Genomic DNA, 26911 nt, shown 5'->3' with positions numbered 1-26911 from the left:
GAAGATAGCCCTGGCCGGTTTGGCTCAATGGATAGAGCACTGGCCGTGGACCAATGGGTCCCAGGTTCGATTCCAGTCAAGGGCACATACCTTGGTTGGAGGCTCCTCCCCAACCTGGGTCCTGGTAAGGTTCCTGCAGGAGGCAACTGATCTGTGTGTTTCTGTGACATCAATGTCAAAAGAAACAGAAAACAAAACAAACAGGCAGCTAAGCAGATGAGAGATGATATTTGCAAACAGTAGCTCCGACAAAGGTTTAATTTCCAAAATATGTAAAGAACTCATAAAACTCAACACCAAACAATCCAATCAAAAAGTGGGCAGAGGACCTGAAAATACACCTCTCCCAAGAAGACATACAAACAGCCAATAGATATATGAAAAGATGTTTAACCTCACTGGCAATTAGGGAAATGCAAATCAGAACTACAATGAGATACCACCTTACACCTGATAGAGTGGCCATTACCAGCAAGACAAGTACAGTGGGGCCTTGACTTACGAGTTTAATTTGTTCCGAGACCGAGCTCGTTAAGGAGCTCGTTAACTCAAATTACTCTATCAACTCAATGCAAAAAAATCGGCGGAGACAGCTGGTATCTCAAAAAACTCGTTAGTTGGGACACTCTTAAGTCAAGGCCCCACTGTAATAACAAGTGTTTGGAAAGGTTGTGGAAAAAGCGAACCCTCATTCACTGCTGGTGGGAATGTAGACTGGTATAACCACTATGGAAAGCAGTCTGGTGACTCCTCGAAAATTTAAGAATAGAGCTCCCATATGACCCAGTAATCCCTCTCCTGGGTATAGACCCCAAAAACTTGAAATTATGTATTCACAAAGATATATGCATCCCTGTGTTCACTGCAGCATTATTCATGGTGGCCAAGACGTGGAAACAACCAAAGTGATAAAAGACTGGATAAAGATGTGGTACATATACACAATGGAATACTACTTAGCCATAACAAAGGATGAAATAGCACCATTTGCAACAACATGGATGGACCTTGAGAACATTATGCTAAGTGAAATAAGTCAGACAGAAAAAGCTAAGAACCATTATTATTTCATTATATGTGGGATATAAAACTGAAGCTTATGAACACAAAGAGCAGAGTGGTGGCGCCAGAGGGAAGGGGGTGGGGGGAGAAGGAGGTCCTAATATGAGGTGACAGGAGAAGATTTGGATGGTGGACACACGGTGCAATATACAGATTTTGTAACATAGAAATCCACACATGAAACCTATGTGTTCAATGACACCCCAATCGATTTCATAAACAAAAATAAATATAATGTACAATCTTAAAAAAATAAAAACAGAAAAACTGCTGAAAGAAGACATAAATAAATGAAAATACATCTCATGTTAATGAATTGGAAGACTTAATATTGCTAAAATGTCAATATTACCTAAGGAGATCTACAGAATCAACACAATCCCTATCAAAACCCAGACGATGATTTTTGCAGAAATAAATGGTGCTGGGAAGACTGGATATCCACATGCTAAAGAATGAAGTTGGACCCTTACCTAATATATTAAAAAATTAACTCAAAATGGATCAGGACCTCAATGTAAGACCTAAAACAATGAAACTCTTAAAATTAAAAAAGTTTATGCATTAAAAAGACACTATCAACAGAGTAAAATGGCAACATACAGAATGGAGGAAAACATTTGCCAATCATATTATCTGATAGGGAATTAATATCCAGACTATATAGAGAACTTAAATTCAACAAAAAACAACCTGATTCAAAAATGGGCAAAACCCTAGCTAGTGTGGTTCCATTGGCTGAGCATCACCCCATGCACTGAAAGGTCACTGGTTCAATTCCTGGTTGGGGCACATGCCCAGGTTGTGGGCTTGATTCCCAATGAGGGGTTGGGCAGGAGGTAGCAGATCCATGTTTTACATTCTCTCTCTCTCTCTCTCTCTCTCTCTCTCTCTCCCTTCACCATTCCTCTCTCTAAAATCAATGAAAACATGTTTAAAAAATAAAAAATGGGCAAAGAATCCGAAAAATATTTATCCAAAGAAGATATACAAATGGCCAAGCTCATGGAAAGATTCTCAAAATCACTAATCTTTAGGGAAATGGAAACCAAAATTACAATGAGATACCATCTCACACCCATTAGAATTGCTATTATAAAAAAAAGGAAATGTGCTGGCAAGGATGTGGAGAAATTAAAATCCTTGTGCACTGTTGGTGGGAATGTAAGGTGGTATAGCCAATGTGGAAAACAGTATGGAGATTGCTCAAAAAATTAAAAACTACCACATCATCCTGCAATTCCACTTCTGCATATATACTCAAAGAAAACTGAAAGCAGTTTCTTGAAAAAATATGTTTTTTTAAAAAATATATATTTTTATTGATTTTAGAGAGGAAGGGAGAGGGAGAAAAAAACATCAATGATGACAATCACTTATCTGCTGCTTCCTGAATGTCCCCTACTGGAGATTGAGCCTAGAACCCAGGCATGTGCCCTGACTGGGAATCAAACCCTGACCTCCTGGTTCATAGGTAGACGCTCATCCACTGAGCCACACCAGCTGGGGTTGAAGAAATATTTGTAAACACATGTTCTCAACAGCATTAGTCACAATAGCTAAAACATGGAAGCAAACCAAGTATCCACTGATGTATGAATAAATAATATGTAGCATATACATACAACGGAATATTATTCAGCCTTAAAAAGGATACTCTGCCATATGCTATAAGAGGAGTGAACCTCCAAGTCATTATGCTAAGGGAAAAAAGATAACTATTGTTTGATTCCACTTATATGAGGTACTTAGAGTAGTCAAAGTTATAAAGACAGAAAGTAAATGGTAGTTGCCAAGGATTGGGTGAAGAATGGAAAGTTATTGTTTAATGGGGACAGAATTTCAGTTTTAAAGATGAATTATGGGGATGGATGTGACGATGGTTGCAAAAAATGTGAATGTATTTATTATCACTGAACTATACGTTTAAAAATGATTAAATTGTTATTATACTATGTATATTTTAACCATAATAAATTAAAAAATAAAATCAGATGGATCAAAGGATTGTCAAGAACAATAAGACACACACACACATACATATATATTTACGAATTTTTTTGGTAGTAGCAAAGACTAGAAGCAATCTACCCACCAGGGAGCATTTAAATGAATGAATATATATATATATACACACACACACACACACACACACACACACACATATCCATAAACTGGAATACTATACAGCTATCATGAAGAATGTAGATAGCCCTAGCTGGTTTGGCTCAGTGGATAGAGTGTCAGCCTGTGGACTGAAGGATCCCAGGTTCCAATCCAGTCAGGGGCACATGCCTGGGTTGTGGACTCAATCCCCAGTAGGGGGTGCGCAGGAGGCAGCCAATCAACGATTCTCTCATCATTGTGTTTGCCTCTCTCTCCCTCTTCCTTCCTCTCTGAAATCAATTAAAGAATATATATATTTATATTTAAAAAAGAATGTAGTCAGTGAGCCTAAGCTCTTCCAATCAAGAGCGAGGGACAGATGACGATCGTCAGGCACAAAAGCACGAGCGGACCTCCGCCTGCTCAGTGTTCGCGTACTCCCAGACCATGTAATCAGATAAAGATAGATGATTTCAAAGATTCATGGTTCAGTAAAAATGGAAGATGCAGAAGAGTGCTTATAGTACACTTATTTGTTTAAAAATATGGGTCATATAAACATATTCATGTATTAATATATACAGAGTATTTTGGAAGACTATACAAGAAACCTAATTTGTATAGTTGGTTCTGGGGAGGGGATGGCTTGGGAGATCAGGGAAGACAAGATGAGTTTACAAACTCTTTTAAACTTAAATAATTCAAAAGCAGCATTTTAAAAAGTCAATGCTCATTTAACGTTTGAATATTATGTTTCTTTCCTATAATTGAATGAGAAAATGTTTTGAGAATCAACTGGTCAAATGCTATTCAGTACCCAGTCTGACACTCCTAAAACAGTGAAAAATTATAGAGTATATAATTTGAAAATGTTTTCCAATCATATAGTAATTTTAACCAACACTTGTCAGTCTGAGCAGAATTGGTGCTATTACATAATCCCAAGGACTTGTGTAAAAGAAATGGGGGGTGGGGGGAATCACTATCAAGCCCTGACCTGAGTGGCTCAGTTGGTTGGGCGTTGGCCCATCCACCAAGGGGTTCCTGGTTTGATTCTCAGTCAGGGCACATGCCCAGTAGGGGATGTGTCGGAAGCAGCCCACAGATATTTCTTTCTCTCTTTTTCTCTTTCTCTTTCTCTCTCTCTCTCTCCCTAAAAATAATTTTAACAAAATCATCAAATTTCCTAATGTTTGTTGGAAGAAAAAAGAGTGAATAGTTGGTTACAACAGTGAAATGGCTTAAGCTTAAATTAATAAGCAACAGACCCATTTGTTTATTTTCATAGGTAGTTTTATTTGGTTTTTAGAAAAATATATACAATTACTGGAACCTCAGTTCTCTTAAATAGTTTTAAATTAAAGTATGCAAGTGCAAGGAGTCATCCATTTCCACAGTTAGAATGACGCCAACACTGTTCAGTAAAGCAGCAGATGGGGTTCCTGCAGCCAAGCCCAACCCCTGACAGGAGCCGCAGGCACTGAGCAGGTCAGCAGCTCAGACAGCACAGGAGAGCTTTTCCCCGTTTGTATTTAAGAAAGGAAATAGGTGTGTGCTCGGCTACCCTAACGCTGCACTTTGCGTGAACACACCTGGACGGGGGTGGAGGCCTTTGGGGTGGAGCGCAGGCTGACAGGCGAACTTGGGTCCAGCAGAGCTCGCCTTTCTGCAGGGTGCTCAGTGCTTTAGGTCTGTTAGGATTACCTGTCACAGTTCCACTGGTAGCAAAGGAAACTCTAAGGTGTGGAGTAATGGTTAATACTGTTTCTTTGGATTAGACCCCTACTTTCTCCTAAATGGTCTTCATGAATTCACAGTATCCAACAGTGCTTGGGAACAGTTCAGGTTGGTGGTTGACTTCCACATTTTTGAGACGTTAAGCCAGGAGGCAGCAGGGATGGCCTTAGCTCGGTTTCCCCGGCCCTTTCCCAGTGTAGCAGGCACTGTGTATGTAAGTACACGCTATGGAGGCTCCAGGCCTACCTCTCCAGGACCACCGCTCTGCCCCCACTGCTCCGGGGCTTCTCGAGAATGGCAGCCTAGTCAGCGCCGGCCAGAGGCCAGTTTGTCATGGGAGGGGCTTACTGCGGGGCCTGAAGGCACCTGGGTTAGGAAACTGATACCAGGAGCCATCCTCTTTCCTCACTGTATACACACTTGCTGAGTCAGCAAAGTAGTGAGCAACTTCAGGCTTTGGGGTCTACAAACATGTCTGAGTGGGAGAAGGGGGATGGGAGATAGGAAATGAGCAGGGGAGCTGGAGGCCCCATTAAGGGGAGGGGAGAGAGCGATATTTCATTCTCTGCTCATCAATCTCCTGCTTCGTCTTCTGGATGCAGCTGAAGATCTCCTCAAAGAGTGCTTTGTATTCGGGAGGTGGTGTGCTGGTGGGGGACCCAGCAGGCTCGGGGGCACCAGCAGCAGGTGGGTCCCTGGAAGCTGGGTCCCTGGCTGGAGCCCTGGCAGTCTGCACAGCCTTGTGGGACAGTGAGTCCCCCTCCTGCTGTTGGCACTTCTTCAGCAGCTCCTCGTACTTGGCCTTCAGGGCGCTATACTGTGTGTCCACTTCCTGCAGCAGGGACACACCCCTCTGCTTCACAGCCTTGGCCCTCCGGATGCAGGTCTCCTCGTGGCCCTTCACGATGTCACCGCCGGCCAAGCTGCTGAGCACCGTCTCACTGCTGCTGCGCTTGAGGGGCCTCCGCTGGGCCTCGGGCACCGTCAGCAGCATCTCCTCCAGCAGGCTCTGGCCAGGCTCTTTGAAAGGGACAAATAGGGAGTCGGGTACCAGCTTTTCGACCCCATTCACGAAGGGACGCTCCGACTGCAGCACCCGCCGCATTTCAGCCACCTCAGCCTCCAGCTCCAGCGCCCGGGCCTGGTAGGCGCCAGTGGCCCCCAGCTGCTGCTCCAGCTCATTGTTCTCCTTCAGCACAAGCCCGTACTCCTCCTCCAAGGCCACCCGCCTCTGCCGCTCCAGGCTCAGCTGTGCCTGCAGCGTCCTCACTGCCTTCTTCAAATGCTTGTTTTCTTCTTCATCGGGGCTTGGCTGACTTGGCAAGGAAGTGATCTTTTCTGCAAACACATGGTCATACACAAAGTGTCTAGGGAAAATATGGAAAGAATATATTAACCAAGCCAACTGAGAATGGTGAGAGGAAGAGTCGTGATTCTTTTCAGCTAAGTATTTTTGAGGAGCTGTGACAGGGACCTAATTTTTGCCTATCCCTCACTAGAGCAATGGCTAAAAAGAAATTGTGTGAAGTGGGAAAATAAAACAGATTTGAAAATATAATTTTTAGACTAACTTTTTTAAACATGAAAAGTGTCTAGAACACCCATTCCCAAAGACCAGTGGTCTGACTATTAGCTTTCAAGGGAGCCAGAACGGCCAGTGTTCTCGGCCTTGGAGAGATTAGACTCTCCAGGGTAGTCTTAAAAATTACTGATGCCTGCGCCCTAACTGGTTTGGCTCAGTGGATAGAGCGTCGGCCTGTGGACTGAAGGGTCCCAGGTTTGATTCTGGTCAAGGGCATATACCTTGTTTGCAGGCACATCCCCAGGGGGGTGTGCAGGAGGCAGCTGATCAATGTTTCTCTCTCATCGATGTTTCTAACTCTCTATCCCTCTCCTTTCCTCTCTGTAAAAAAATCAATAAAATATATTAAAGTTTTTTTAAAAAAAAATTACTGATGCCTCCATCCCCCCTACCTCGCCCCCCTCTTCACCCCAATGCTGACCTAAATGGTCTGCTGCCTGGACTTGGGGTTTTTCCAAGCTCTCTGTGTGGTTCATAATATGCAGCCATTGCTGTAGTGGTTTTTAACCAGCAGTGTACATCAGACTCACCTGGCAGCTTTTCACCCACACCCAGAGGTTCTGATTTAGACTGAGGGAATCACTTGTATTGCAGTTGGAAAAACTCAGCAGGTGATCTCATGAACCAAGCCAAGAGTGAGAACCATCAACACAGAGCTGGCCTCTCTCCCTGTTCAGGATCCTTGGCAACTTGTAACTGTATTTATCTGTGTGAAGATTTGTTCATCTGTCTCTCATGGGATGGAAAACTCCTTGAAGGAGGGCAGAAGCTATGTCTATTTTACTTGACACTCTTCATGTCTAGCACAGCACCTGACCACAGCCGGTGTTCAATAGTTTTAAGTAAAAATTCAATCTCATAACTAAATTATAAAGGCATTTCTTTAGGCATAAAAACCGTTCACTGGGATTTCTGTTTTACTGAAGTTTCAATTTTTTTCTTCACTCTAATGTAAAATATAACCCCCAAATTTGTAGTCTATCAGAAGTACTGCATTTTATCTTTTAAACTAAGATTTAGCACATTAATAGCATGGAAATAAATGCTCCCAAGACTTTAGAAAATGAATTTCCATGAAATTGCTAATGCCCAAGAACTCTATGATTTGCGGTTAGTGGTTTGTTCAAACCACTGGTGGTCTAACAGCCACGTGATGTTTCTTAAATATATTTTGAGTCTACAGGAATGCAGATGGCATCTGTGCGGAGATGCTCCCGTATGTGCATGCCCTGTGGAAGGTGGGCTCTTACTGGCGTAAGTCATACAGCTCTTTCAGACCCGAGAAGCTGGGTGCCGACTTTTGGCCACGCTTTCCCTGGCTCCTTCTCCCTTGGCCAGATGACTTCAGCTCCTCCACTTGGCCCTGGAGGTGATCGATGTTGGCTTGCAGGCATTCGATTGTTTCAGTCAGGCTGTGAGGGACAGACAGAGCCATTGCTGCTTATCACATGAATTGAGGGCACAGCAGTGAGGAGAGATTAGCTGCCAGTCACTCAAACTGGGTTTTCTTAATTGGAAGGGACTGCTCCCTAATCTATTCCTCATAAAGAATTAAACCTTACCCCATACTAACCCAAACCCACGACAGTCATGCTCTATTCTAGTTTATACTAAATGACTCCCGTGCCCTGGGCTTCCTCAATGAATTTCAGAAAGTTTACCTCAGAATCTTCTGCTGTGAGGCCTTGCTGTCAGCAACAAGCTTTTGATTTGTTTCTTCTAGCTCCCTTGCAGTGACATCTAGCTGCTCATAAACCTTCGCATGCTGCTCATTCATCTGCCGCAGGAGCTCCACCTGCTTGGTCAGGTACTGGAAGAGAAGGTGGATGCGCCCAGTCACACAGTGAACACCTGGGGTCCTGCAATGCAATTCTGACACCAACTCCCTGGAGTTAGTGACCCCACAGGTCGTGAGGCTCAGTTTCACAAAACTGCCCACACTTCAGATGCAAGTCCCATGGGTTGCCTGTACTTCTGGCCAACCACCTATAATTTGGAGGGTCCCATGACCTCCCCTTAGGTTCAATAATTTGCTACAACAATTCACAGAACTCAAGAAAGTGCTTCACATGCATTTACTGGTTTATTTATAAAGGAATCAACTCAGGAACAGCCAAAAAGAAGAGATGACAGGGCAAGCTGTGGGGCTGGGGAGGGCACAGTGTCCACCCCTCTCCAGACACACCACCCACCCTCCTAGCACCTCGTTTCAGAGTTTCATCAAAGCCTCATTACATAGGCACGACTGATTAGATCATCACCATGTTGCCATTGGTGCCTGAGTACAATCTCCAGTCCCTGTCCCCTCCCCAGAGGCTGGAGCTGGGCTGAGAGTTCTAGCCTTCCTTTGGCAACCAGTCCCGATCCTATCAGTCAGGACATTCCAAGGTTTTTACGAGCTCTATGCCAGGAACTGGGGACAAAGAGCAAATATATAATTTCTTAAAAATATATACTAGTATTTTTTTTTTATTGATTTCAGAGAGGACAGGAGAAGGAGAGAAACATCAATGATAAGAGAAAATCATTGATTGGCTGCCTTCCTGCATGCCCCGTAATGGGGATCAAGCCCGCAACCTGGGCATGTGCCCTGACCGGTAATCGAACTGTGACCTCCTGATTCATGAGTTGATGCTAAACCACTGAGACACACCAGCCAGGCTGTATAATTTCTATTACACCACAATACCACAGGTTTGTTTTATGAAAAGAGGAACTTTAAATCCCAATTAAGCTACCTGTCTTCAGAGAAGGTGAGTCCAGGCCATGCTCTACACGCTCAGTTCCCCTAGTGCTTACAAACCCCCTGTGCACCACGGAGGGCAGTCAAGCCTTACAAAGCACACAACATGCAAAATTCACACTCAGCAGGAAGAATCTCATGAGAGAGAGAGTGATCTCACAGAGAAAAAGCACAGAAAACATGATCATGTTTAAGCAAAAGTTTCATGTTTTACAGAAATAAGAAAGCCTAAAGTGGAGGATTTCAGGTGATTTGCACTTGGAAAAAAATCATTTTCTTTCTCTCTAAGTAAAAAAAACCTGAAGGGGGTGTGGTGATAACACTGAGTTAATCAGAAAGATATTTTAGCTCATTATTCAAAGACTTGTTATTTTTAATTCTGAAAATGTTATCACCATAACCCTATTCATGAAAAAATTACTTATTTTGATGCTGCTACATTGCTTTCTAAATGGCAAGGATAAGGGGAATAATCATAGTCTAATCAATGCCTCGGCATTCGGTTACTTTGATTTCCTACTCGATTCCACCTGAAGACACAGAAACAGTAATATTCCAAATGAAATATTTATAGGACTTCTCTGGAAAGAAAAAGGTAAGTCTGAAGCATTACAATGACCAAATGACAACAGACCAAAGATATTACTTTAAAAACACATTTCTTGGGGCTTTTTATAGAGCTACTAGAGGCCTGGTGCACAAGATTCGTGCACTGGGGGTGGGGAGTGGGGTTCTTCAGCATGGCCTGCGCCCTCTCGCAGTCCGAAACCCCTCATTCCTTACCGCCTGCCTGCAGCGGAGGTGGGAGAGGCTCCTGCCACCGCCGCTGTGCTTGTCAGCCATGAGCCCGGCTTGTGGCTGAGCACTACTCCCCCTGTAGGAGTGCACTGACCACCAGGGGGCAGCTCCTATATTGAGCATCTGCCCCCTGGCGATCAGTGCTCATCATAGTGACTGGTCGTTCTGCCATTTGGTCAATTTGCATACTAGGCTTTTATTATATAAGATACAAGTATTTGCAAAGCTAACCGACTTTTCAAACAACAGGATAAATGATCTGAATGGGCTCTTTAAACGGCAGTGTAGCAGAGCTGGAAGAAAACACATGGCCTTTTTTCAAATCTGGTCACATAACTTGGGAGCAATGTGTTGAGAAATCAGCTCTCACAATTTCAACTTTCTCATCTAAACTCTTTTTTTTTTATTTAAATATTTTTTTATTAATTTCAGAGAGGATGGAAGAGGGAGAGAGAAATAGAAACATCCATGATGAGAGAGAATCATTGATTGGCTGCCTCCTGCTCGAGTCCGCAACCTGGGCATGTGCCCTTGCCCGGAATCGAACCTGGGACCCACTGAGCCAAACCGGTTAGGGCTCATCTAAACTCTTGGGGCCAAAAGTGGTTTGGAAAATTCTTTAAAATTTAATAAGACAACATGGCACATGCCACACACACTTTGTAACATCTCCAGTGAGGTCTGGGTATCACCCTGTAATCAAGCATTAATATTTCTGCATCAACAATTATGATAAAGAGCATAATAGTCTCAGTTCAGGGTTTGCTGCCAAATAAATTGCTGTAAACTTAAGGAAAAAAATCTTGTTTTATAACCCTTTTGGGTTCAGAATTGTACAAGAGGTTGAAAATTGTTCACACCCACTTGTAGGTACCAAAGAAAGGAGATAAGCAGCACAGTGCATGATCCCTGTGGAGTCTGTGCCTACTCTTTGCTCCAAGTCCCACTGGTTCTCCTGGTCCCTGGGACACTGACCAGTGAAGTCTCTTGGAAGAAGCCTTTCAGAACTGCAGGGGGGTGCTCTTAATCTTGTCCTCTGGCTATTAATGTCACAGCAGATTGCTGTCACTGACAGGCATGTGTTCAATCTCTTGGAGGAATACTGGAGTGGAAAAAAGGTTTAGAATCACAGGAAATATCCTATCTAATAAAGAGGGAACATGCTAATTGACCCTCATGCCGTCGCAAAGATGGTGGCACCCACAGCCAATAAGGAGGGAATATGCTAATTGACTGCCCTGCCCTCAAAGATGGTGGCGCCCACAGTCACAAGATGGCCAGTGGGGGAGGGCAGTTAGGGCCAACCAGGCCAGCAGTGGAGGACAGTTGGGGGCGACCGGGTCTGCAGGGGAGGGCAGTTGGGGCGATGGGGCCGGCAGGGAAGCAGTTAGACGTCGATCAGGCTGGCAGGGGAGTGGTTAGGGGGTGACCGGATGGCAGGCAGAAGCGGTTAGGGGAAATCAGGCAAGCAGGCAGGTGAGCGGTTGGGAGCCAGCAGTCCTGGATTGTGAGAGGGATATCCTACTGCCCACAGGAATCGGGCCTAAACCAGCAGTCGGACATCCCCTGAGGGGTCCCAGATTGGAGAGGGTGCAGGCTGGGCTGAGGGACACCACCCCCCCCCCCCCCCAGTGCACAAATTTTTTGTACCAGGCCTCTAGTATACTAATAGTTGCAGAAAAATTTCAAGTTACTTTATACCAAGTATAGGAGGATTGGAAGATGGCTGCTGGCAGGAAGGCAGACTGCAAGATAGTGTGTGAGTGGGAGAACAAAGGGAGAGTGTGTGGTCACACAGAGAGTGTGTGAGTTGAGGGACAGTTATACTCCAGGGGACTGTTGGGGACTGCCGGACGGGGTTCCCCTGACTGGACAGCTTCCACTGCTGCTGGGATCCCTCCCGGAGCGACCGGCTCTGACATGGAGACCACACCATCTTGAAGGGGAGAGGTGATGTTGTCAGAAGCCTGAAAATCCCAGGAATCTACAACGGCACCCAGCGAACAACTGTGAACCTGGGAACACCAGTCCCCAAGCAGCGAATGCATGTGGATTCGAAGGAGCTCTGCACCCCCTCACGGAAAGGTCAGATTTCGCCTGGGATTTTGGGCAGGACAGAGAAACGCGCGTGGCGAGAGCTAGAGGAAAAGTCCGTGGCCGTTGGGGCTGGCGTGATCCGCGAATGTTGAAGGGGATCTGCAGGGCTGCAAACAGAAGGGAACTCTAAAAAACAACCCATAACTGAACTGGGTACAAAAGGGCGGCCTAAAAATTTTAACAGTGTGCCGGCTGCTTAGACGCAAGGGGAAAAACGAGTGCACAGACTTGCACCAGAGTTCATGCTCTTACTCTGGCTTGTTTTCTCTCTCTCTCTTTTTTTAATTTTTCTTTTTCCTCTTTAAAACCTTGCTTTTGATTACTAAGCCCAATACATAGGATCACCCAATTGGGGACACTCTAAGAAACTGCAGGGGAAAGATGTTTTTGTGGAACCTGGGGATCAGAGCGGGGAATAAAGATCAGAGAATCATCTCTGGGGCAGCCCATTCCCCCAAACCAGTATTAAGTGCCGCAGGGAAAACAGAATCTAAACAAAAGCTAGAGAGGACCTATAGACACGGAGGTCAATCCAGAAACACTGCCACCCAGGGGTTGAATCACAAATTGACTCTTGTATAAACACAAATAAAGGAGCATAAGAAACAAAGAAGTACTGCCTGCTTGAAAATCAGGACTGTGGCTTATAATACAGAGGAGCAGTGGAACACAGGGAACTTCAATACTGTTCTGACTAGGAAACAGATGTGCCAAACAGAACAGTAGAGGAAATGAATGACCTTCACTACTGAAAAATTTTTTTTTTTCATCTTTTACTTAAGAAACTAAATTTTTTTCTTTTTTCCTCATTTGATTTTACTTTTTTAATTATTACATTTTAATTTTTAACCAGTATTATTACTACTACTATTTTACCTTTTTTTTTAAAAAAAGTGTAATTTTATTTTCTCTTTATTTTAGTATTAGTGTTCTACATTCTATTTTCATCTTTCCTTTAGCATCATTTTACTCTATCTCAACTTTACCTTTATGCCAACATTCTCTTCCTCACTTTTTCCCTTTTGTTGTCCTGTTTCTCTTACCCTATTCCTGCTTTAGATTTTCTCTATTCCTTCTTTTTACCCACCGTTAAAATTTCACCCTACTTATATATCTAATTTCTAATCCCTGCTCTAAGTCCATATACACCTCTCTATTCTCTTTCTTCACTATCCAAATTTTTCTCTCTCTGTCGTTTTGTTGTTGTTTGCTTGATTGTTGAATATATTGGGGTTTTTTATGCTTGTTTGTGAGATTGTCTCACTTCTTTTATTTTTTTTTTGGTTATTTTTTGCTGTTTTCCCTCACCTCACTTGATATTAGTTGTTGTTTGTAGTTTGCATTCATCTCTAGGTATTTGTTGCTGGCTTTTGTTGAGATTAGTGGCTGTTCTATTGGAGTTTTCTCCCCATATAAATAGTTTTTTCCCCTCTTCTATTTCATTCTTTCTTTTCTCTCTTACTTTTTTTTCCTTTTCCCAATTTTATTTTTGCACTCTTTTATCCCCTCTTTTTTCTTTCTCTCTTTTTCTCTTCTTCTTTCTTTCTTATCCCCCAACTCTCTTTTCTCTGGTGATCACCTTTATTTGGGGTTATTAGTATTGTGAATACATTTGTGTTCAGTGCCTTGTGCGTTGTGCCTTGGTGTGTTGTATTTTGTGCCTTTAAATCAACGCAGGAGAGAGAGAACTACATAACCAGACACCTGGAGAAGAGAGATCATGGGGAGGCAAAGAAACAGCCTGCATATGAAAGAAAAACAGGTATCACCAGAAAAGGAAGTAAACAAAATGGAGGCAAACAACCTGTAAGAGAAAGAATTCAGAGAAATGGTCATAAGGTGGATGAAAAAAATGGAAGACAAATTCAACAATATGTGTAAGAACCAAGAGGAAATGAAAAAGAACCAAGAAGAAATGAAAAATGACATCACTGCTATAAAGAACTCAATAAAAAGCATCAAAAGTAGACTAGAAGAAACAGAGGACTGCATAGTGAGCTAGGAGACAAGGTAGGAAAAAATACTCAAGCAGAGCAGCTTCTAGAAAAAAAAAATTAAAAAGCAGGAGGAGAGCCTAAGAGAGCTTTGGGACAACATGAAACGAAACAACATCCGCATAATAGGGGTGCCAGAAGGAGAGGAAACTGAGCAAGGAATAGAAAACCTGTATGAAGAAATAATGACAGAAAACTTCCCTGATATAGGGAAGAAAAAACTCATACAAACCTAAGAAGCTCACAGAGCCCCAAACAAAATGAACCCCAAAAGACCAACACCAAGGCACATTATAATTAAATTGGCAAACTCCAACGACAAAGTAAGAATCTTAAAAGCGGCCAGAGAGAGAGAGAAAGTTACCTATACCAAGTATAAGTCTCAAATACTCTTTGGGACCTATCCACAACAACTTAAAAAGAAGGCTAATGCATGGACCAGACACTACATATTAATTTACAACTGGAACTGTTCCTGCCTCATGACTGAAATATTCCTATCTTTGCAGGACACATCTACCCCATAAAGGGCAGGTGAGAAGTCAATTCCCACAGAAGCCTTTGGGTGGGCAAAGGCTCAGAGAAAAGAGACAGCCTAATAATGGGAGACAGTGGGCTAGTGGCTAAGAGCATAGGCTTTAGGATCAGAAACTGGTTTGAGGTCCCACTTTGCCATTTTTAACTGGTGACTTTCAGCAAGTAACTGAATTTTTCTAAGGTGAGATCACCTTATCATCTACCTCATAAAGGTGCTATGTCTGTAAAGGGTTCAGCATGGTATCTGGCATACGAAAAAACTGTTCAATAAGAGGTAGCTATTGTTATCTTTATGTAGTTCCAGTTTTCAAACTTTACATGTGCCAAGATTCACCTGGAGGATTACTGAAGTATAGAAACCTGAGCCCTTTCCCCTAGAGTTCTCATTCAGTGAGACTGAAGTAAAGCCAGAATTCTACATTTTTAGCAAAAATCCAGGTGATATTAGTACAAGTGGTTCATGGATCACAATTAGTAGAGAAATATTGATTTTGGACATGGAAAATCCTGGAAGCTTCCCCTCCCCCAATGTCCTTTTCTTGGGTCTGGGAGATAGAAGCATTCACTTGGATAAATAATTTAAAATTTTTTTTAAAAATATATTTTTATTGATTTCAGAGAGAGATAGGAACATTAATGATGGGGATCATTGGTTGGCTGCCTTCTGCACACCCCCTACTGGGGATCAAGCCTGCAACTTGGCAATATGCTCTTGACTGGAATCAAACCTGGGACCCTTCAGTCCACAGGCTGACGCTCTCTCTATCCACTGAGCCAAACTGACTAGAGCTAAAAAATACTTTAATTGATTGACTTGAAAGAATGAAAAACATTAATTTGTTGTTCCACTTATTTATGCATTTATTGGATTCTTGCATGTGCCCTGACTGGGGATCCAACACACAACCTTGGTGTATCAGATGATGCTCTAACCAACTGGGTTATCCAGCCAGGGCAACAATTCTTAAGCTTAACCTAACCATTTCCCTTCTGAGGACTTAGTTTAGTTGCAGTTGGTCATTAAGATTAGGCTACAGCCCAGCAGGGGCTCAGTAGCTGAGCGTCGACACATGAACCAGGAGATCATGGTTCAATTGCTGGTCAGGGCACATGCCCAGGTTGCAGGCTTGATACCCAATGTGGGGTGTGCAGGAGGCTGCCGATCAATGATTCTCTCTCATCACTGATATTTCTATCTCTCTCTCCCTCTCCCTTCCTGAGATCAATAAAAATATACTTTTAGAAAAGATTAGGCTATATAATAACTGTATAAAGTAGCATTCTCTACCATGTTATATATATATATATATATATATATATATATATATATATATATATATTTAATTAAATCTTTATTGTTCAGATTATTACATTTGTTCCTCCTCCCCCCCCATAACTCCCCTCCTCCCAGTTCCCGCCCCACCCTCCGCCCTCACTCCCCACCCACTGTCCTCATCCATAGGTGCACGATTTTTGTCCAGTCTCTTCCCGCATCTCCCACTCCCCTTCCCCCCCAAGAATAGTCAGTCCATTCCCTTTCTATGTCCCTGATTCTATTATAATCACCAGTTCATTCTGTACATCAGATTATTTATTCACTTGATTCTTAGATTCACTTGTTGATAGATGCATGTTTGTTGTTCATAATTTGTATCTTTACCTTTTTCTTCTTCTTCCTCTTCTTAAAGGATACCTTTCAGCATTTCGTATAATACTGGTTTAGTGCTGATGAACTCCTTTAGTTTTTCCTTATCTGTGAAGCTCTTTATCTGACCTTCAATTCTGAATGATAGCTTTGCTGGATAAAGTAATCTTGGTTGTAGGTTCTTGGTATTCAGCACTTTGAATATTTCTTGCCATTCCCTTCTGGCCTGCAAAGTTTCTGTTGAGAAATCAGCTGACAGTCGTATGGGTATTCCCTTGTAGGTAATTGAGTCTCTTTCTCTTGCTGCTTTTAAGATTCTCTCTTTGTCTTTTGCTCTTGGCATTTTAATTATGATGTGTCTTGGTGTGGTCCTCTTTGGATTCCTTTTGTTTGGGGTTCTCTGCACTTCTTGGACCTGTAAGTCCATTTCTTTTACCAGGTGGGGGAAGTTTTCTGTCATTATTTCTTCGAACAGGTTTTCAATATCTTGCTGTCTCTCATCTTCTGGCACCCCTATAATTCTGATGTTGGAACGCTTGAAACTGTCCCAGAGGCTCCTTACACTATCTTCATATTTTCAGATTCTTTTTTCATTTTGCTTTTCCGGTTGGGTGTTTTTTGCTTCTTCACATTTCAAATCTTTGACTTGATTATTGTGCTCCTCTGGTCTGCTGTTGGGTGTCTGTATAATATTCTTTATTTCAGTCAGTGTATGCTTAATTTCTAGTTGGTTCTTTATCACAACATCGAGGGTCTCATTAGATTTCTTGAGGATCTCATCAAGTTTATCGGCAGTTTCTAGAAAATTATTGAAAGACCTTAAAAGTGCGTTTTTTAGTTCTATATCCTCCATTTCTGTCATGTTTCTTTGTCTCCGCATATTTTATGCTTTCTTGGTGCACCCCCTTGTGGTCTTTGTGCGCAGTCTTGTTGTAGTTAAGCCTTGATTGTTGTCGGCAATACTGGGGGTGAATTGACCTCCAGGCTAACTGGCTAGGAGAGTCAGCTGTGTCTGCAGTGGGAGAGCTTCTGTGAAGGATCTCTAGGGCGGTGCTAGTCTAGCGTTTGCCTAAGGCTATCCGGAAAATGCCTCTGTGCAGGACTTGGGCGGGGCGGGTCCCCGGGGATCTACAGGGCGGTCGGAGCGAGAAGTTATGGCTGCTCTCAGATCCGTCCCCAGGGGCTCTGCCTCTCAGAGTCCCGGGAGAGAAAACTGCATTCAAGTTCCGACCAAAGCCAGACAGTCCCGCTTCTCCTGTTTGAGTCTGGGTCCCTAGAGACTCGCCCGGATCTGGAGCTCAGAGTCTGAAACTCCCTCCCGATTGAAAACAACAATCGCGCCCTCCGCCGCCGGCCCGCTCCACATGCACTCTGCACCTTAGTATTTCACTTCCGCACTGCGCCTCCTCTGAGTCTCGGTATGGATTTCTCTTTCCTTCTCGTTGTAGGATTTCCACTCAGCCAGCCTTCCTGTGGTTCTGGGTGATGTCCATTCCGTCTTTTAGTTGTATTTTTGAAGTGGTTGTTCGAGGCAGCAAACTCCGGCGTTAACCTATGCCGCCATCTTGGTTTCTCTTGTTTGTCGATCTTGCCATGTTATATTTTGATGTTTTTAGAATCATAATCCTCTGAAATCACATACTACTTACCATAACCTCTTCCTAGTTTCTCAGCCCACCCAAATATTGAGTCTTTACAGATGGCTAATCTTATCTACTACGTTATTAAACTTTCTATTATAGATAATTTCAAACATATATAAATGCAGAGAAAGTGGTTTAATGAACCTTCTTCTATTCACCATCCTGTTTCAACAATTATCAAAACAATCAATCTTGTTTCATCGCTTCCATATTTCTCATCTTCAATCATTTTAAAGCAAATCTAAGACATCTAATTCAAGTATATACATATCTATGTATTTCTAAACGATACACTTTTAATTTAACCATAATTCCAACCAACCTAAAAACTCCAATAATTCCTTAATATCATCTCTCATGTTTCAGTGTTAATCCTTTCCCAACTGTCTCTTAAATGTTTTTTCCAGCTTCATCTGTTAGCTATTGTCTTCCTTATTTCACACTCAGCGGGTACATTTACCCTAAAGTTTTGGAGCTGCCTCACTCATGGTTCCTTGATAAGACCTTTAGCCTACTCTCCGCTCACCTTTCTAATCCGGCAGTTAAACTGGGATTCATGGATAAAATTGAGAGGGTCTTGTAAACTTGGATGTGGGGAAAGTTACACCTTCATCTTCACTACCTTCTAAATGAAATTTAGCATTTCCTTCTATTATGAACTAGTGGCCCAGTGCACGAAATTTATGCACATTAAAAGGAAATTAATTAGAGGAAATATTTTAATATTGCTATTTGCTATTTGCCCGTTCTCTATAATAGAAGTGTCTGGCTGGCCCCACCCCCATTGGGCGACACCAAGACCCAGCTGGCCCCACCCTGTCAAGCCCCATCAGGAGGGGGACGCAGCCTACATCTCACAGCGCCAGGGCAGGAGGGTGTGGCCTCAGGTCCCCCAGCCCTGGCCCGCGCCACACAGCCCCACCCAGACCCGCCACACCACGAGACCCCAGACCTGCTATGCCAGGGGACCCATCAATGCATCTCCTGGTGACCAGTCATTTGGTCGTTACGGATGAAAATAAAGTCATGCATTTAAGCATGCACATTCATTTTCAATGCCTGATTTGTTTACATTCTCTAAATTGCAAAACAAATAACATCTTCAGCCAGATAGCATCATAATGCCAAGTTCTTTATATAATGACACATACCACTCAGTATGCTCCATTTGAATGGATTAAATGTATGCGACTCATATGAAAGGCACCGCTGCTTGCTCTTAATAGAGGAAGCATTAGCTCATTACCTAATGCCATAAGTGGTTTAAATGGCATATACTGACCTGAAGAATAGAAGGAAAAATAACAAAAAAACACAAAAAACAATGTTCAGTGCTGTGGATGGCAGAACCTCTCCCTTTCCCTTTGTTTTTTTCTGCTTTTCCCGTGAACCTATTTGCGCTTGCCTCAAAATCAACACAGAAGACAAAATCAGATGCTGTAATCTGCATTTTATAGTGCCATTTGAGTACAAAGAGGTGCTTTCCAATCTTTATTATTATTATTTTTTAAATCAATGCAGCTCAAACTTGCTCCCAGAGTTCCAGGAGCCAGGCCAACGTGGCTGTGCAGACACACCTTTGCTAGGTGCTGTCAGGTTTCAGAGTTGGGGCAGGGAACATGCCAGGTGTTGCTGGAAACGAATCAGCTCTCCTCTCTACATAGCAGGAGTCTATTCATTATAAATTGCAAAGCAGCAGTCATTTTCCATTACCCCCATCCCAGCCCTCCTCGTCTGGGGGTGTAGGAAGGGGCTAGGAGGATATTTACTCTCGGCTCTTTGATTTCTCTTATTTAACAGCCTAGTGGCAGCTGCTTCTCTGAGCGCAACGCCAGCCGGATCAGGGCTAGCCGAACCTGGAAGGCAAGCGGCAGAGCTGACCAGGGGCTTTGACCAAGCTCGAGCTGGGCTTGGGACATCGGGAAGTGCCGGGAGCCGGTCCATCCTTGCTGCTTGACACAGTCGCTGCAGGGAAGAAACATCTGCACAGCATATGTTTCAAGGGACCTGGCGTATATGGCATACTGTTCTTAATATGTTTGCTCCCCTTCTTGGCGCTATGTGTTTTAACCAAGGTCACCTTTCCGAGAAAGGTTGTTTCCCCAGGTAGGGATTTTTCCCTTAAGTTAGGGAGGGAATAAAACCCCTTAACTAAGTGCCAGGCGGGTAGTTAATCACTTTAACTACGAACAATCCCGTTTAAGCTACATAATCTTTACTCCCTGGAATGGAGATAAGAAACGCCCTAACCTTTGGAATAGAAATTGATAGGATTAAAATCAACTGGTATAAATACAAATGTAACAAGACAACAGGACACCCTCAATTGGGGTGGGAGAGGCTGATCAGGGGTGGGGCCAGAGGAGGGGCTGGGTTTGCTGGCGCCTCCAGACACACTATGCTCGCAGCTCCGCCCACACCTCCCTATGCACGCAGCCTGCTGATCGGTCCTTACATGACAGCGTCCCAACAATTTGCATAGTACCCTATTTAGATAGATGGTGGTATTCATCACCAATAGAAATCTAGGAATTCACCATCAATTCTAGAAATTCACCACCAATTCTAGGAACTCACCATCAATAGAAATCTAGGAATTCACCACCAATAGAAACGATATTTTCATTGTTTGCAGCAGAAATCTCGATTTACACTATTTGAAATTACAGTAGTTTTTAGATTGCCATTAATGTATTCATAAAGATACACTCTTATTACTAATCATACATCCTTTTTTCCCAACATTTTGATAGGCATTCAAGAATAGATTCCCGGTATAATTCTTCGTGTTTTGTGTATTCTGAGAGGAACATGACAGGCCTCAGTAGACCTCCAAAGGGATGCACGACACAAAAGTGGTCAAGAGTCCCCATTACCCTTCAGGCCTCTCTCTAAAGCCTTTTCAGACCACTTCGCCCAAGGCACCCCATTAATTTCCCTCAAAACACTTAACATGTAATAAATAACTGAACTATTTACTTATTAATGTCATAGTTTCTTTTTTATAAGTATATATTTTTATTGATTTCCGAAAGGGAGAGAGAGAGAGAAACATCAATGATAAGAGAGAATCATTGATCAGCTGCCTCCTGCACTCCCCCCACCCCATCTGGGATCGAGCCCGCAACCCAGACATGTACCCTTGACAGGAACTGAACCCAGGACCCTTCAGTCTGCAGGCCGACGCTCTATCCACTGAGCCAAACCGGTTAGGGCCTTCCTTTCTTTTTTTAATGTTTTTATTGATTTGAGAGAGAAAGGGAGAGTGATAGAAACATTGATGAGAGAGAAACATCAATTGGCTGCTTCCCACATGCCCCGCACTGGGGATCGGGTCTGCAACCCAGGCGTGTGCTCTGACCGGGAATCCAACTGATGACCTCTTGGTTCATACATAGGTCAACAATCAACCACTGAAGCACACTGGCCAAGCAATGTCATTGTCTTTCTAAATCTCCCCTTATATATGTGGCCCATTTAGCACAATTTCTGACACATAGTAGAGACCTAAAAAATACTGGTTGAATGGCCATTTCTAGACCTCTCTTCACAACAGCTTGTCATGCTTTGTACAACTCAAAACTGTGACATGTCCAGAGACTTAAAGATTTTGAGAAGGGCTTTGGTGATAGCCCTCTCAGAAAAAGACTCTATTAGCCACCAATTCTCTCCCTTCTTATTGCATTTACAGATTATTTCCACATATTTATGCCCACAGCATCCATATGCCTTGGTAATCTGAAAGAGTCATCTATAATCCCTACCAGGTATTATGTGAGTTCCAAGTTGTTGCCCCTTTTTCAAGATGCTCAAATTAGAGTTATGGCCAATGTAAAGAAACAAGTCAATATGCAACTAAGCACAAAGAGCCTATTTGAAAAACGAGAGTAAGACCCCTTCACTTGATACGTACGTGATAGCACTGGCTGGGGAGCTCAGTTGTTTGGAGCATCGTCCTGATATGCCAAGGTTGCTAGATCTATCCCCGATCAGGGGACATACAAGAATTAACCAATGAATGCATAAATAAGTGTGACAACAAACTGATGTTTCTCTCTCCCTCTCTCTCTAAAATCAATCATTTTTTTTAAAAAAAGCCTGTGATAAAAACAAAATGAAATGATTTAGGAAGACCTTGTGATACTTTGCTCCTTACAGAACTTGGCTTTAAAGATAATCCAAAAAATGGCAGGGAGCTTGTTTTCACATGGTCGGAGTTTAATCTTATTATTAAAACTAAGCAGAAAACCCTTCACTTCTCCAAGAATCTGTGATTGGTTACCTAGCAAAGGAGTCCAAATTGGTCAGCAACTTAAAAGAGAAATTATTAGATCTCTCAGCAAGTACTGACTTAAGGCCAGAGAATCATCAGTCTGTACCAGCCGTGGGCAAACTACGGCCCGTGGGCCAAATCCGGCCCGTTTGAAATGAATAAAACTAAAAAAAAAAAAAGACCGTGCCCTTTTATGTAATGATGTTTACTTTGAATTTATATTAGTTCACACAAACACTCCATCCATGCTTTTGTTCTGGCCCTCCGGTCCAGTTTAAGAACCCATTGTGGCCCTCGAGTCAAAAAGTTTGCCCACCCCTGGTCTATGCAGTCAGATGCTGCTTTAAGGCTTGCTTTCTGGAATTTTAAATGAGCACCTACCATTTTTTTCTGAATGTAGAAGGAAATGGATTAGTTCATTTTCTACCCTTAAAGGAACACAGATATGCTTCTAATATTCTGGTTTTCTCAATTCAGAATCTTTAATACACAGTTTCAAATGAATCTGACTGGATCCTAAAATTCAAGTGCCAAAAAGAGTTCCTATACAAAAGTATTTGATATATTAAACAGGGGAAAGGGAGACATTTAAGCAAACAGTGGGAGGAGGACATGGGGGTAGCAAAAAGGGTCAACTTATAGGCAAGATTGTCAAAGTTTAAGTGCAGTGAGTTATCTCAAACATGTCTTGATATTTGCACAGAAGGTCACCTCAACTATGAACACAAAGTTCAGGTTATGCACAAAAGCTACAAAATAGGCCACCTTTACTAATGAGGCAAACATGAAAAAGAAAGTCCCACAGGATTATATTAACATGTTAAGAGCCAAGTCTGTTTTGTCTTCCCTTCTGTTTAGCCCACAATATCCAATTTCACCGAAATGCTGGCAGCACCAGTGACTGACGAGGTCCGGACGGAAAGTATATAGTCAGTCACCGGTGCCTAACATGGCACTTAACGTGTTAACTATTTGCAATTGTAGGACCCTGAGCTAGAATCCAGGAAAACAACAGACACAAGATGTAGGGAAGCATGGGACTTGGTTGGAAAGTCTGTAAGGAGGATTCTCTGAAAGGTTGGGGGCCTCTAGGGGACCTTGCCGAAGGCGGCAGCCCCTACCTTGACTTTTCCAAAGAAGTCTGAGCCTTGGGTGTTTTACTAGGATCTTTATGTTTAGACTTCAAAACGTCCTTGTTTTAAAGACACTACAGATACATGTATTTTCTCAAGGATACTTACTCTGCTAATAGTATCTAGAGGTTAATTTTTAGTTCAGCTGTTGCTACAATAAAAGCCTAAGGAGGCAGGCAAATGGGGCTGTCTGGTTCCTTAAGCCAGGCAGTCCCTTAGCCCTCTCTTTCACAGAAACACGTGTCAGAATAATCATTCATCCGTCACTCAGGGTCTGCTGTTAGTCCCGGCAACAATCCAAACTAAAAATGCCTAAGGAATGGAATGGAAATTTGGCTTCTATGCAATGTTGGGATTATTCTTATATTAAGAATTAAGCCCAAATCCTCTCAATATAGTATCAAAATGACATTCCACAATACTGAAGAAATATTTCCTATTACCTTTGAAAAGCCTTTTTACCCTGATTAAAATATTATTGTTTACCCTTTAGGAAATTTAGGGGGGGGGTGGGAGTATGAATGTGAAAATAAAAACCACCTCTATTTTCACTATTAAAAGTGTGGCTTGTTGTTGTTTTTTCCCTCATTAAATGTTTTTATTGATTTCATAGAGGAAAGAAGAGGGAAAGATAGAAACATCAATGATGAGAATCATTGATCAGCTGTCCCCTGCACGCCCCACACGGGGGATCAAACTGCAACCTGGGCATGTGCCCTAACTGGCAATCGAACCATTATAAAACCTTGTTCATGTGTCAACACTCAACCACTGAGCCACACTGACTGGATGACTGTGCCTTGTTTTTAAGGTCTATTTTCCAGTAATTGAAATAAATTGATTTTTTCAGAATTAAGATTCTTTTATTACTAAAATTCTTAAAATATGGATAAACTGTGCAACAATTTATATTGTCCAAAATATATATACTTAAATAATTCTTCCCCTCAAAACAACCCTGTCCCAATCACTATTCCTATCACTATTACACATGGAGCAAACAGGATCTGAGAGGTAATTCACATGCCTAAGGTCTGTAGCTATTTGATATAGAATGGAGGGCTTAAACCTGAACCTTCTAACACTGAGGCCAGAGATCCTTCTACATAGGTAGAGACCCATAGTTTAGGAATTATTGAAAGAGTTTCATAAACTATTTATTGGTCTTGTTAAGATAACTGATTTCAACAAGTATTTACTGATTATCTACTATGTGCAAAAGACCATGAATAAATACAGCAACAGCCTTCAATGTTGCAATGGGAAATGAGGGAGGGGGGAGGAGAGAGTAAAATAAGTATAACATACAGTAAAATATTGATACGTGTAGTAAAGGAAGCATAAAATACTTTAAAATTTCCAAAGACATGAGCTCTTAAAAGGATTCCTTAAAAGGCCAGACTACTTTGTTCTTTTCTTTTACCCCCCCTTTTTAAGATTTGATTTCTTTTTTTGTTTTGTTAATCCTCACCTGAAGATATTTTTTTCCCCATTGATCTTTAGGGAGAGTGGAAGAGAGAGGGAAAGAAAGAGAAACATCGATATGAGAGAAACACATTGATTGGTTGCCTCCTGCATGAGCACTGACCAGGGCCTGGGCTGGGGAGCCTGCAACCAAGGTATGTGCCCTTAAACCAGAATCGAACCTGGGACCCTGTGGTCTGCAGGCTGAAGCTGTATCCACTGAGCAAAACTGGCTAGGGCTACCCTTTGTTATTTTTTTAAGTTTATTTATTTTTCAATTTCAGTTTACTTTCAATATTATTTTATACTAGAGACCCAGTGCATGAAAATTCATGCACTTGAGTTGGGGGGGGGGGGGGGGGGAGAGAGAAGGGTTGTCCTTCAACCCAGCCTGCCCCCTCTCACAGTCTGGGAGCCCTCAGGGGATATCTGCGGGAGGTGACCGGGCGATCAGAGGAAGGCGCCACCCCCATCACCCCACTGCTGCTGCCACTGCCAGCCACTGCAGCCGCCTACCCTCGGCCCTCGCAGCCGCTGCGGCTTTGTCTGGAAGGACATCCAGTCTATCCAGTCTAATTAGCATATTACCCTTTATATTAGTATAGAAGATTAGTTTCAGGTGTACAGCATAGTGGTTAGACAATCATATACTTTACAAAGTGTTCCCCCCGATATTTCTAGTACCCACCTGGCACCGTACAGTTATCAAAATATTATTGACTATATTCTCTATGCTGTACTTTACATCCCCATGGCTATTCTGCAACTACCAATTTGCACTTCTTATTCCTTCACCTTCTTCACCCAGGCCCCAAACCCGCTTCCCCTCTGGCAACCATCAGTCTGTTCTCTGTATCTATGAGTCTGTTTTAGTTTTGTTTGTTCATTTATTTTGTTCTTTAGGTTCCACATGTAAGTGAGATTATATGGTATTTGTCTTTCTCTGACTGGCTTATTTCACTTAGCATAATACCCTCTAGGCCTATCCACGCTGTCCCAAATGGTAAGATTTCATTCTTTTCTATAGGCCAGACTACTCTGAGTGGGAGGGACAACTCCTGTGGGGATAATGAAGGTTCCAAGAAGAGAAGCAACACAAATACAAGGCTGTGGAGGCTGCTTCTATGATTCTTGGCACTTTAAGAGAATCTGATTTTGTCTGAGGGTGTCAGATCTCATTATTCTGCAAAGCTTCTTTCTTCCTTCTCATCTCGGGAAAAATTTGTTCTGAATTCTTGAAAAATTAGCTGCTCAGATTAACACTGAATAAAAGTGACAAAGGCTATAGGCGTATTTGAAGTCAATCATTACTTTCAATAATTTAATCTCTTTACATTAAAAATGATGCCCAACATAATACTGATCGATTTTTATGAGGACTGTTTGAAACCCTGTGACAGTCTTTGAAAGCATACTTGTAGTTAGTTCTATTTAGAAATGCCCTTTGACAGTTTCCTAGTTGTCTGTTTCCATTACAAGTCACAGTTTGGGAGTTTTATGCTAGTATTTTCACCAGTCACCTAGTATTTGCACTATTCTTTTGTTTTTCTCCAACTGTGACTCCAGACAGGGTCCAAAGACGAGTTTTACCATCTCTTCTCTGGGTTTTATGGAGACTTAGTTTACCCTTCTGTGTTAGCCCCTTAAGGCACTGCATCAACCTTGAAAGGGCACCGTAAAGGGCCGCACTATTCTTTTTTTTTTAAATATATTTTTTATTGATTTTACAGATAGGAGGGGAGAGAGATAGAGAGTTAGAAACATTGATTAGAGAGAAACATCAATCAGCTGCCTCCTGCACACCTCCTACTGGGGATGTGCCCGCAACCAAGGTACATGCCCTTGACCGGAATCGAACCTGGGACCTTTCAGTCCGCAGGCCAACGCTCTATCCACTGAGCCAAACCAGCTATGGCTTCACTATTCTTCATTCACCATGAGTAGTGTGTTCTAAGACCATTTTTCTGAACTATCCCATTTATAATTTCTCTGGGTTGGTGGGATAAGACCTGACTCTGATTTTCAACTACATATTTTTCTAAATTTAAAAAATAATCATGTATTACTTTTCTAATCAGGAAAACTCCTAATAAACAT

The 26911-nt window shown here is 42.5% G+C and overlaps 1 protein-coding gene and 1 non-coding gene across 2 annotated transcripts in view; both read right to left on the bottom strand.

The window, feature by feature from the left end:
* Nucleotides 1–4422: 4422 nt before the first annotated feature.
* CDR2 (cerebellar degeneration related protein 2) overlaps nucleotides 4423–26911 on the bottom strand; it is a 41578-nt gene continuing 19089 nt past the window's right edge. Inside the window, exons 3-5 of the mRNA XM_070413694.1 lie at nucleotides 8149–8297; nucleotides 7738–7899; nucleotides 4423–6272 (exon numbers count right to left, since the gene is read on the bottom strand). Coding sequence (XP_070269795.1) covers nucleotides 5438–6272; nucleotides 7738–7899; nucleotides 8149–8297 — 1146 coding nt within the window. The 3' untranslated portion in view covers nucleotides 4423–5437. The remainder of the gene's footprint in view (nucleotides 6273–7737; nucleotides 7900–8148; nucleotides 8298–26911) is intronic.
* Nucleotides 26367–26488, bottom strand: LOC139009677 (small nucleolar RNA SNORA26). The gene has a single exon (XR_011471391.1). It is a non-coding gene; the product is annotated as a small nucleolar RNA SNORA26 (small nucleolar RNA).

This window comes from Myotis yumanensis, unplaced genomic scaffold (genome assembly GCF_028538775.1).
Source record: "Myotis yumanensis isolate MYYU_CA2020_CCGP unplaced genomic scaffold, mMyoYum1.0.hap1 SCAF_4, whole genome shotgun sequence".
In the NCBI taxonomy this organism is placed as follows: Eukaryota; Metazoa; Chordata; class Mammalia; order Chiroptera; family Vespertilionidae; genus Myotis; species Myotis yumanensis.
This window is presented reverse-complemented; position numbering and strand designations above follow the sequence as displayed.